The sequence below is a fragment of the Aythya ferina genome, assembly GCF_964211825.1.
Source record: "Aythya ferina genome assembly, chromosome: 2".
NCBI classification, from domain to species: Eukaryota; Metazoa; Chordata; class Aves; order Anseriformes; family Anatidae; genus Aythya; species Aythya ferina.
The window spans coordinates 36272199-36284494 of NC_140297.1; the positions used below are offsets into that span (position 1 = coordinate 36272199).

The 12296-nt window shown below is 39.1% G+C and overlaps 1 protein-coding gene across 1 annotated transcript in view; it reads right to left on the minus strand.

The window, feature by feature from the left end:
- JAZF1 (JAZF zinc finger 1) overlaps positions 1-12296 on the minus strand; it is a 188523-nt gene that overhangs the window by 83373 nt on the left and 92854 nt on the right. The window contains exon 2 of the mRNA XM_084508306.1: positions 2106-2178. Coding sequence (XP_084364432.1) covers positions 2106-2178 — 73 coding nt within the window. The remainder of the gene's footprint in view (positions 1-2105; positions 2179-12296) is intronic.

Sequence of the window (12296 nt, forward strand, 5' to 3'; positions counted from 1 at the left end):
TCAAGAGCTTGAGCTGCGCAGAGCAGGTGGTTCAATGAAAGACATCAGCACTTTTAGAAAAAATTAAAAGACAGTTACAAAACAGCTAAATAGCAGCTGGTTTAAGTAAGAGTCAATTAAGGTTGGGTTTTTGCTATAAAAACACAAATTCTGCACAATTATTTCCCAAAATTAAAAGGGGAAGAAAGTTTGTGGGCAAAACGTAGTAAGCAAAACAGTCTCACTCAGTTAAATAGGGTAACAAAATTGTGAAATTTGAACAGGGTATCACTTTCACACTACTTTTAAAAGCAGTTTCCAATTCTGAATCAGACAATCAAGTCCCATGGTACTTCCTGTGATCTTACAACAGCTTTTCCCTAATTTTTTATTTTTATTTTTTATAAAACTTTCCGCTCTCTCACATTAAGTAAAATAACCACAGAGGCAACAAGGGAAAACGCCCAAGTATATAATGGAAAAAGGGAAACACACCAACATACATGACAACATACCAAGCCTACATATTGCAAAAAAAGTTTTATACATTAAATGAGATCAACAGAAGTAAGTGTAAAAGAGGGTCACGGTTAATTTCAAAGTATGCATTAAAAGGTAGGACTGTCTCCAGGAAGAACAGCAGTCACTTGCCAAATAGGAAATCATGTCAATACCAGCTATTTGTAATCGTAACAGTATCATACAGTGGAGAAAATGTAGTCACTTTACCAAGTGAACATCACTTCTTCCTTTCATACATCAGTCTTTCTTTTTCCCCCGACTGCCACCTTTTTTCTATAGCAAATATTAAGCCAAACGGTGGATTCGTTTTTACAGAAGTGTGCTTTCTTTCCCCTCACTTTTAACATGAAGTAGAATTAAAATGAAAAAAATTACTTTATGTGTGACCAATGAGAGTTCAAACAAACTCAGTTTATCCTGAATTAAATTCCGGGTTAACCTTTCAGGCTTGTGAGTTTGTATCTCATGCACTAGGATAGCAAAGATACAAAAGGAAGCTCAGATACCATAGATAAAAGCCAATAACCCCATACACAATATTTTCCAAAAATGCATTTCCAAGAGACAACTGACTCCAATTTTTAACCACAGTACATCCGATTGAAAAACAAAACAAAACAAACACGATACATAAAAGAAGGCAAAGTAAACCCAGAATAACAGCATGTTGACTTACAGGAAACAGGAAAAAAAAGGGTTTTAAATGAGGAATAGCCCTTCATGTATAATGCTTGCTTAGGAGTAAAAGATAACTTGGAAGACATGCTGAGAAAGGGGCACTGCAACTCCACAAAAACTCACCATCTCTTCCTTCCATGCAGCACGCTGCATGGGTCAATTCTCCCAGAGGAAAAGCAATCTGAGGTACCTCTGTTGAATTCTGTGATAGGCTTAAGTGAGAAGTAAACTAAGGAGCTACTCTCAGGTTGCTCTTTACCATAGTTCAGCCCAAGACACAAGCAGCCCTTCCATTCCTGCATTCTGGAGGTTTCAGTTCTGCTACCAGTCAATAAATGAAAAGTCAAGTCTATTTTCTGTTATTTAGATTAGTGTTTTAAAAGCTGTTTAAGTTTCTTAAATTTTTCAGGTCTTAGGTTATATAGGTCTGGTAAGCAAGTTTTTGTGTGTGTGTTTTTTTTTTTTTTTTTTTTTTTTTTTATACACTGTAGCTGAAAAACTTTCAAAGTCCTATAAAAAAACCTCATATATCGTACTATTATCAGTTGAATTTAAATATTTATTGTAAAAAAAAAATCTTTTTCCACTCATTTGCATGGAGTACAAGAAAGTGAAAAAAATAAGCAATGAGAAATTATTTATCTTGCTTTGCACAAGATTTAGCTTCAGCATAAAACATTAAAACCTCATCCCCTAAGTATCTGAACAGTGCAACTGAAGGGCTGCTCATGTCCTATATTAAAGTGGTTTAAAATTTAGTTGAATTTTAATTCAGCTGTCCTTGTAAAACATGTGTTATCACAGTGTCTTATAACATAAAACAAATTAATCATAATGAACACAGAAGTGTATCATTTTGGCATGTGCATATACACACACACTGTGCAAACCATGATCAATTCTACTTGAAAAATAACCACGCTTACCTGTTAATATAACTTAGAGCAACATAGGTTGGCTGCTGAAGTTCTTGTTTCTCTAATACACGTGGGTCTGTATCTGGAATTAAAAAAATAGATATACTGAATTCAATTTTCTGTATTTACCATGAAACATACAAGACTGCATAGTGCAAAGTAACGTAAGTGAAGACAAGAGATGTAACAGCTCAACCCAGTTCATCCATATACAGTATGCTTAGCACAGCACAATCATTTGTTCATTCATAAACACAGTATTGCATTACTTTACACAAGAATTTAAAACATCAACAGTGATGTAATTTCCAACTGTCACACAAGCTTTCACAATCTCCCTCATAAATATTAGTTTTCACTGCTTTCCATGATTTACAGTGTTAAAAGGGTTTAGCTTTCTTGTTTTTTTAATGTAGTTATTTCTAAATATTGTTGACACATTTTGACATGTTTCAAGACCCATTAAATCTCTTCAGCTGGGACTTGACTTTTCTTCTCCATCTCTGAGTTTTGCTTTCTCCCTTCTCTGCAGCTTATTTTTGAAGCTCTCTATCAGAAGTCATATAAAAACACGCTCGAATTAAAATGCCTGCCAAGCAGATCACTGCCCACCAAAAGCCCTGAAACAAGCACAATCCAAATCCCTTGACTACCAACTTTCTCATTCAAATGAAAGAAGGTTTTCAATCACTATTTTCAACGTCCCTTTTAAGTTTTGCATTTTTTTTCTGACAAAGAAATTGCTTAAACTAGTTTAAAATTCTGAAACCAAAACTATGTATGCCCATAGTCTAAGTAGTTTACTCATACAAAATTTAGACTGTATTGAGACTTCAAATACAACATTCCCCACATTGTAGAATGCATCTTTAGGAGGTGATTATGAACAGACTTCAAAAGTTCCCAATGGAACATGTGCATCATGCCTGTGCACATTACTACATATTCATTAACAACGTATTTTATGCATGACTTTAAAAGCAGTTCTAAGTTCAACTTTTGCTTTTTCAACTATAAAGAACACAAACTGTTTTTACTAAATGGCTGTCCGTAGCGCTGCTGCTATCTTTTATGTCAGAGAAAGCATCTATTTTGTGTTTGGGGAAGGAGAAAAAAATAAGCGAAACCCACCCAAGAACAAACAAACACGGGAAGATCTTACAGTCAGGATGTATTTTGGATTGTTCTCACTTCTTGCTGCAACTTTAAGCAAAGCTGATCGCAGAAAGCTCATTATCTTGACAGCCACATTTGTTTGACCTCATCAGTTGCTTCTGGTGGGATTTGCGGTTTTTGTTTTGTTTTTAAAACCTGATAAAAGTTGTTTTGGAATCTGCCTCAGCTACCCTATCTTTAGCAAGATTTTTAACTGAAATGAATGGGGACTGTGCTTGAAATAGGTACAGTAGTTACCCTACTGCCCAAAGCTGATGTCTTCATTCTGTGTGCAGAGAATTCCCTGTCTCACCCCCTCAGAGCTCAGATCGATGCTAATCTTTCTTCCCACATTTCAGTTCCTACAAAGCTCATACTCCAGGATTTGCTAGCATGCCTTATCAAAATGTCCATAAAGAGATAAACACCTTCAAGGAAGGTCAGAGAGGGGAGATAAAAGCCCAAGTACGAGCTCAGCCACCAACCCCAGCCTACTTTCCTTGCCTTTCTGGTGCCTGGGGAAATCCTGCAGCAATTATCAGCACACCACTCTCTGCATTAAACTAACCCAAGACAGCAAAGCATTGGCTATCCTCCCCTTTATCTTTGTAATTCCCTTCCCCTCTCTGAGGAACTGGGGTTTACAGGACACACAAAGATCTTTTCCTTGTCTTTGTTTCCACAAAACACACAGTCATTTAGCAGGCCAAGCACACAACCGCTGTCACGGTGAACTTTGTTAGATTTACATCTCTGCGGTGCAGGGCCTGCCATGAAACTGTCTCGATACTGCATGTCTGCAGAGCCCTAATCCCTGCCAGGACTGACTGAACACCGCCTCAGCCCACATTTAGGCCTCTGTGGTTAAATGACTACGTCTTCGCTAATCCGGTTCTTAAATGGGATTAACCTCCACCTATAAACAACTGTTTCTGCGACTGAAGTAGGCAAAAATAAGGTTGGTTTACATCAGCGTGTTGTCCTCTCCCACAGATAGGAGCAAGGGAAAGCTCCGATGAAGCTTTCACACTTCATCTGCCTGCCAGCAGCCCACCATAATGCTCGCTAAAGATGGAAAAACAAAGACGAAACCCAAAAAACTCATAATTTTTGTAGGAGCTGGTTAGCAAAGCACATCATCTGCTAGTCAGCACCTGTGCAGAGGAACCCCATCTCTCAGGAGATGCCATCTGACACACACTGCTTGGCTGGCTTGTCCTTTGGCTGCCCTCAGAGCACCCACACCTGCCTGCGGCAATTTCCAGCCACCACCACCAGCTTTTTGGTCACTGCTACAAAATGCCACTGGTTTGCTCCTTCCTGTCTCACCGTGCTCCTCCTCGCCCTCTGCCTTTCTCCTCCCCTGCCCCTTCCTTCACACAGCCCACTTCCCACTACTCCTCCATCCTCCCCTGCCGCCATCTCGGCCCTTGCTGAGGAGGCCATCACAGGCTGCGCGCCTTCCCTCCCCTCAAAACCCCCTGCTGTGTGAACAAAACCTGCAGAGATGTGTATAGCTGCCTGTTCGCCTTGTGCCCCAAGACTTAACACCTACACAATGCACACACGAAATGGTTTCCCCATACCGCCCTCTCACTAGCCTCCCTGCTGTTCACAAAATGGCCCTGTAAAAATGTTTGGTCAATGTTTCCTCAAGCACGCATAGGCTGGTCAAGGCAGCCAAAAGTTGCCTAAATAGTTTCCAAACAGACACCTATAATGGATTAAACACTCACTAATGACGAATCTCTTTCTAAAAAAGTATTTATGCAGTATAACCATGGACTGATCTGAGCTCCCTTTCTTATACTGAAAGAAAAACATCCAGACAGCACGCACAAAAACCACCACAAAATTTGTTTTGAAGGGACTGATCAACAGCTGGGTTTAACTGGTTACTCTGGCTTCTTGAACTGACACGGGATATTGAAGCCTCACTGCTGCATTATTTTTGCTGTATTGCTTTAAATCTAGCAGAACAAATTGCCACCCGCTGTCCATTAGCTGCCTTCATTACTTGTCTCTTCTCATAAGCATTACGTTCCACTGAGTCCATTTCACAACGGGAAGACAGAACGCACTACGTACTTTCTGTAATGCTCAGGATGTTTCTGGGTTTTGATTTATTTTTTTAAAACTTATGGTCTCTTATTTTACTATGGTGTTTGATGTTGAAAACCCTGTTGTTTTTTCTTCCTCTAACAAAGTGTTATAAAAATAATTTTTTTGTTGTTGTTCTGGGCTTCCCCATCTCGCTATTTAAAGACTGAAGGGTGGGTGCCAACACCCACAAGAGATACAGTTGCTCAAGTAATCAGGGATTAGACACTTTCAATTTCTCACGTCCACAGAGTGCTCCACACTGGGCAACCAGACAAGTAGCATGAATACATAATTAAGGCTAAAACCATAAATTGCACTACACCTCCTTTAAACTGCTCGACTGAAGCCAGGCATTTTCTGCAGAGCATGTGCTAACAAAATGAATCACTGACTGCTGAACCAAGCTACCATTACTAAATCACCTCACTCTATGTAGCAATAGCTTTCAGCTTGAAAACGTTGCAAAATCCTAACCTGGCAAAGCATTTGAAAGAGAGCAAATAATAGAAAAGTATACCCATCCTGTTCAAGTACAGTCTCCATCAGATGCGTAACTTTGTTCTATGTGAGTATTCATGCACAAAATACATGCCACATCTTAGCTACAAAATGGAGCAGTGAATTTTGCCCTACCTCTGTACAAGAAATTTATCAAAAGCAACTTCGTGTGAGAGAATTCTCATAAAGTTCCTGCAATTAAATAACTGAAAAATCACCTTTCACCTATAAGGCACATAGAGGACAAACAAATTTCAGTAGCATTATTTGAAAACTGCAAGCATTCTTCTCATAGTGACTAGGAAAAATGCAAAGTGGCAAAGCTGGTCTCAGATTAAAGGAGGTAAAATTTAAACTACTCTTCCACGTCTTAAATATGAAGTGTCCAGTGCTGCTTCTACTTCATTGTGCTACCACTGAACGAATGAGCAGAAGCTGAGGTCAATCCTGATAAGAGTCCAGGACATCTAAATCCCTATTCACATACAAACGAAGTGACCAGACTTTGAAGATGTTTTCGTAGCTATAATCCTCCAACAGATTTTACTGACACTGTAGAAACAACATTTCTGGGGTAGAAAAAAAAAGGATGAATTCATATCTTCAAAAGATGTAGGTTTGAAAAAATTGCCATGTCATTACTTCAGCCAGATAGCTGCAACAAAAGCAACAAGATAAAACTCCCCTTGTCAGCCCAAGGGTATTTTTTCTCCCTGTTTCATCTCAAAAAGAGCAACAAAACTCCACAAATGTTAGGAAAATAATGGCCCTACAAAGGATTTTGAAAACACTACAACTCATATTTAAAAGGACCATGGACTTGAAGTATGATCCATCTCCCAAGTCACTTGGAGATGTTTATGGTAATCTCACCTTTTTGTACGAGATCGGTGCATGTAAGTGCTGGACCAAACAGCAAATGCAGAGGTTCTCCAGACTCACAACTTGCCTGCTAGAGCAGTCCTACATCCCACGCGCCCACCACTGGGTTCGCAGAGTGTCTGTCTTATATTTCACTTGGCCTTAAAAACTGGCTGATACAAGTCTGCTCAGCTAATTAATTAAAACCTACACTTCCCTTGAAACTAGCTCCCTTCACTAATGATGCCAAGGCAAACATTTCTGTTGGCTTCCTCCAAAGTTCACAATTGTTCTCACGCGGGCATAGCTTAAAAAGCCAGAAACAGATAAATTCAGTGTTACTGGAAACTGTTCCCAATCCCACACTTCCACTGCAAGGAAGCCACTAGGAATTTCACGGTTTCGATTCCAGATGCAGTGTTATGAATTTGAAGAGCAGGATCACAGACAACTATGATTTCACGGGTGTCAACATGGCTTCCTGGTAGTATCTTTACAGACAAATATACATATTTAACTTGCCAGCCTATGACACATGCATTTAGAGTTTGTTCAGTTAAGGGCTTCACTCAAAATCCAGCAGGGACATTATTTGCTCCATGCAGTACTTCAATTCATCTCTAAAAGGGAAGCAACTTGTGTCTCAGCAGGTAGTGCTCTATCTCAGAAACAGAAGACTGGAGATAAATACCCTGAGTCTGCAAGAGTTTTAAACCCACCTGACTGCAAGAACACCTTATATAAACACAAGTTTAACTTCTTTCCAAGGGTGCCAAATGCCAGATGGACTTAACAAAATGTATAAATCGGATAAGATGCTAAATGCTTCCACACTTCCAGATAAGCTCTCATTAAGCAGATGACTAAGAAAGCTATATTCAGGCAAGTTCTAACACAAAAACACTATAGTTATTTCAACTCACATTTTCAATGAACACTGGAGACTCCATACTACCTTTTTTTTTTTTTTTTTTTTTCTTTTTAGCACATACGTCTCCCGATTTGGACTACTCAAGACTTGCCAACCTTTCTCAGCTGCCAACAGTTTGTTTCTCCTGTCAAATTGCTCTTAAGTTCATGAAGCCATGGAAAAGAAAACTGACAGTCACAGGCCACCGAAATACAAATGAAAGTTCAGATCAAAGCAGTGTCCAGTGTAGACAAAAGCAATACGGTAGGTGATCTATCACGGCCCTTTTCTAAGGCCTTGCAAGCACAAGACAGTGTAAATCTTAACAGTGGCAGATTTCTTACTGCAGATGTAGGCAAGTGGTTATCGAAAAGAAATACCAAACAGAAGACTTATTTAAATGAAGGAAGCCCCAGGAAAGTAAAAAAGAAAAGTCTCTTCTTAGGAAAAGCACCCAATCCCGAGGACATCACTCCAGCATTTCCCCTTCACTTGTGTTAGTACTGCAGAAGCCGTGAGGCTCAGTCACAGGATGTCACTGCAAGAGGGACCATCCAAAAAAAAAAAGGGGGGACAAAAGTTCAAAGCAGTCTGCTGAAAATTAAAGCACAAAAAACTCCAAGACAACCATAACAAAGAGCATCAATTCACTGCTGCAGCTTAGCACATCTGAAACTCCATTTTATGGACACAAGAACTCAGAGCTCTGTGGTATGAGAAAATGGTTTCTTACTGGTGTTAAAATAATATATGCTATTTTAGATAACCTATACAGAAACCAGCCACTTCTTTACTCTCACAGCAACAGAATAGTAGAACATTTTTATATAACACTATTATTGAGCAATACCGCTTCATCCTCGCATGCAGCCACTACTGAATTCAGACTGTGAGTTCTCAGAAGCAACAGCCATCCTGTACCTCCCACAGTCTAGCCACACCGGGTTCTGACTGCAGCTTCAAATGTACTAATTTAATGTATAATTATATTCAAAGGATTACTGGTTTAAAATGGTAGCTCAGTAACACGACAGAGATCATTTAACATTAGTTTATATATATACATATTTATACATGTATATATACTTGTGATATAACTGTGGACACGAAAAAGATATTTCAGATACAGAAAACAGAAAAGAAAAAGAATGCATGGAATCCAATTGTGGTTCCCAGTTCTGTAAGATTTTCGAATTTCTGCAATTAAGTTAATTATCACATACTAGTAAGCAACCACAGCACTCCTTGGCTGCTGAAGTCAACCTTTGATTCTGTCACGCTGTCTTCAAAAAGGCAATTAAAGTGAAAAATGAGAGTGTGCATAACTTTCCAGTGCCACAGATTATATATAAATAACATAACACAACTAAGAACAGGACAGAAGTTCCCAATCCAAATACTTCATCAGCTAAGCCATGTCTTTATTTGTTTATTTGAAAATATACTACTTTGCTACTCTTGTGGTTCTTGTTATTTACTACCTACTGCCTTATGAAGAGTTTTTCCTTGCTAGAAATTAAAAGAATTTTCCATCCCTCTATCCCCAAAATAATTTAAATTAATCAAGGTTAGCCAGTATCAAATATGCTAGAATAACTAAGAGGTAGTGGCCAGACCCAATAAATTTGTCTGTTCCTTCCCTTCTCAACGGGACAATCTGGTTGACCAGAACTTGTTGAGGTTGCCTACATAGTTAGTCTCTTGCTTCTCACCAATTTACAGCACTGTAAACCAAGTACAGAAATTGTGAAATTCTTTATTTAAAAGTGAAAACAAAGTAGCGTATGCTTTAAGTGTTCTCAGTGGGAAGCTTGAGAAGCATGTGCACCCTGCGAGGAACACCATGCGTGCTCTCTGCATGCCACCCTGCATCCTCATCACTTTCCCCAGCCCACTCTTTCCAGCACAGAAACACAACCAGCATCGTCTTCAGCAGATAAATTCAAATGGTGGCTTCTCCTGATTCCATTAGAAGGGGCCCCAATTAGAAATACAGCCCAGAACTCAAGCACAACTGAACAACTTGCTGCCACCTACTTCAGCCTGCCTTTGACAGAATGGATGGTGCTTGACCAACCATTTTTTAACCCATCTCTGATGCATGCCCTCCTCCAAAAACGTACCCAAAACTCCAGCAGCAACTGTGAAGCAGGGAGCTGTGTAGGAGAGTACAGCCGTAATTATTTAGAAGAGCATTACCGTGCACTGTGATTACTTCACCCTCATAATATTCTCAGTAGCTCATGTCTCAGATTATAAAGAGCAATGCTGTAAATCAGATACTTGATTTCTATCCGAACGGAAAGTAATTGCTGGTAACTAGCTGCAGAGCCACAGATGTCAAAAAGGCGTCTCGTGATCTTTCAGATGTAGTGAACTGCAAGCACACTTCATGTGCTATGATGCTTTTCCACTTATGTTAATTAGATTTTATTTGAAACATATAATTATCGCAGCAACCAAATGCAATAAGTAATGGTTATTTTTAATAGGTAAAATATTCATTAATCACATCAATTGGAGACTAGCAAATTGCTGGAAAGATCCCTCAGAGAAGGAAAAGAACACGAGTCTGCTGCTACTTTATTTTCCTTTTTAAATCGTGAGATGTATTCCATTTTTGAGTATTTGAAATGTTAACATCTTGCTTGCAACTTCTAAGTGCAAATATAAGTAATGAAGCTTGAAATAGAGAAAAATTAGAATGCCATTTTCACTAAATTTCCCAGCATTTAATTCAAGTCACATAATCTCAGGAGGTGCCACTGAAGAGTGCGAAAATAAAGGGTCCATTCTCACTTCACAGTCAAGTAAGCACACAGGACATAACATGTAGCATTAGCATTCCCTAAATGACCACATTTCAATAATGAAATGAACCTTTTTTCCCCCCTCCACTCTGTGATCATTTTTTTTTTTTTTTTTTTTTTTTTGTCTGAGAGTTTTAAAAATGCACATACCATGGAAAGACACTCACCTTTACTTCACCCAAATCTAAAGTAAAAGAGAAATTAAAAAAAAAAAAGTGATTTAGGGATATTATTCTATTCTGAAACCAACAAAGCCAGCTTCATGGCATATAGCACGCCCCACCAAACACACACATCAACATGATGCTCTTGTTAATCGTGCTGTAGGTCCTGGCCACGCTCCCTGCCCTCTGCACCAGCTGTAAGAGCACAGCTATGTTGGCAGAGCCCTCTGATGGGGACACAGCAAGAGTACATCAAAAGGCTTTCTCCTGTTGACATAGTTGTATCACCTCCCCAAACGACACGCGAGGCCAATAAAAACATGCTGCCAGCATAGCTGTGACCGCCCCAGGGGTGAGCGGGTATGGAGCTGCTGGTCAGGGTAAGCATTTTTCATTCCTTGCACTGACAGCCTGGAGAGAAAGGGAGAAAAAGGCAGGAGGTTGTTCTCCAACACAGAGACATGAATTTTCTAGGAACACAGGCAACCCCCCCCCCCCCCATTTCCAAAATTTGTACATTTCTCCACTCTCTAAGATCCTCTGCATCATTTCCCATTACATTTGGAACAAAAAAAGAGAAGGGAGGAACATTTGTCTTGTGGTCAGCATTTTGCCAAAACTGTAAGGAAATAAATTTTGGAATTGGCATTGGATTGATTTAGGGTTGAGTGTAGAAGGTTTCTATGAGAACCAGGTTCTGGCTTGGGCAAATCCATTGGGAAGTTTGGCCTTTTTGGGCAAAACCTGGTGACTACTAGTAACAGAACAACCTTTACAGAAAACCAAATAGAATCCCACGTCTTCTCAAATCCAGGGTATAAGGTAAGTACATGCTTAAATCCATATTCTAAGATAAACAGTTTTGCATAAAGCAGGCAGTTATTTCAAAACAGCTAGTTTTCCTATTAAAAAAAAATTGAAAATTTATAGGTTTGTGTTTTGCCTTTTTATTATTATTACTTTAATACTCAAAGTCTTGTTCTAGTCTAGTTTTAATAATGAAAATCTGGCTAAGCATTCCAAAATAAATAAAAGCCAGTATTACTTTAAATAAAAGTTCAAAATATATATCTTGACAGTTTTGATGCTTAGGGGTTTTATTTCCCAAAGTAGTAATGATCTCCAGGAGTTAAAATAATATAATTATATCCCAACTCCATAGCCAACTAAACCACAACTGAACTTCAGTGGCACATATTTCATCCGCAATGTCAGAAGATCTTCATTTCAGACTATCAACATAGCACTAAATTTTCAAGTGTCATTGAAAACAGGCCACTTTTAATTTTGGCTGGAAACACTAAAATCAACCACTACAGGCAAGGCAGCTAGTATTTCACAAATTAAACCTCTTCATCTTTACCAGGAATCAAGAAGGAAAGCCTTTACTGTGTTATTTACTGTCTCTTCACTGCTCTGCAAACAATATTTTTGTTTGTTTGTTTTGTTGGTTGGTTTTGTTTTAGAGAAAGGGTTGTAATTAGAAGGAAACAATACATATTTTTCCTGTGACTCACTGAAGCTGCTGTAAGAAACTTATCTTCTGGGCTACTGCTTTGCACAATGTTATAGGATGCAGCCTGGGTTCCCGATCTTCAGTTCCTGCTGACAGGGAGTGCACAAAACGAAGCAATTTCCTGTAAGGATGAAGGGAATGGCATCACAGCACAGCGATGCCAGCTGTTTCAGGATTGCTTGG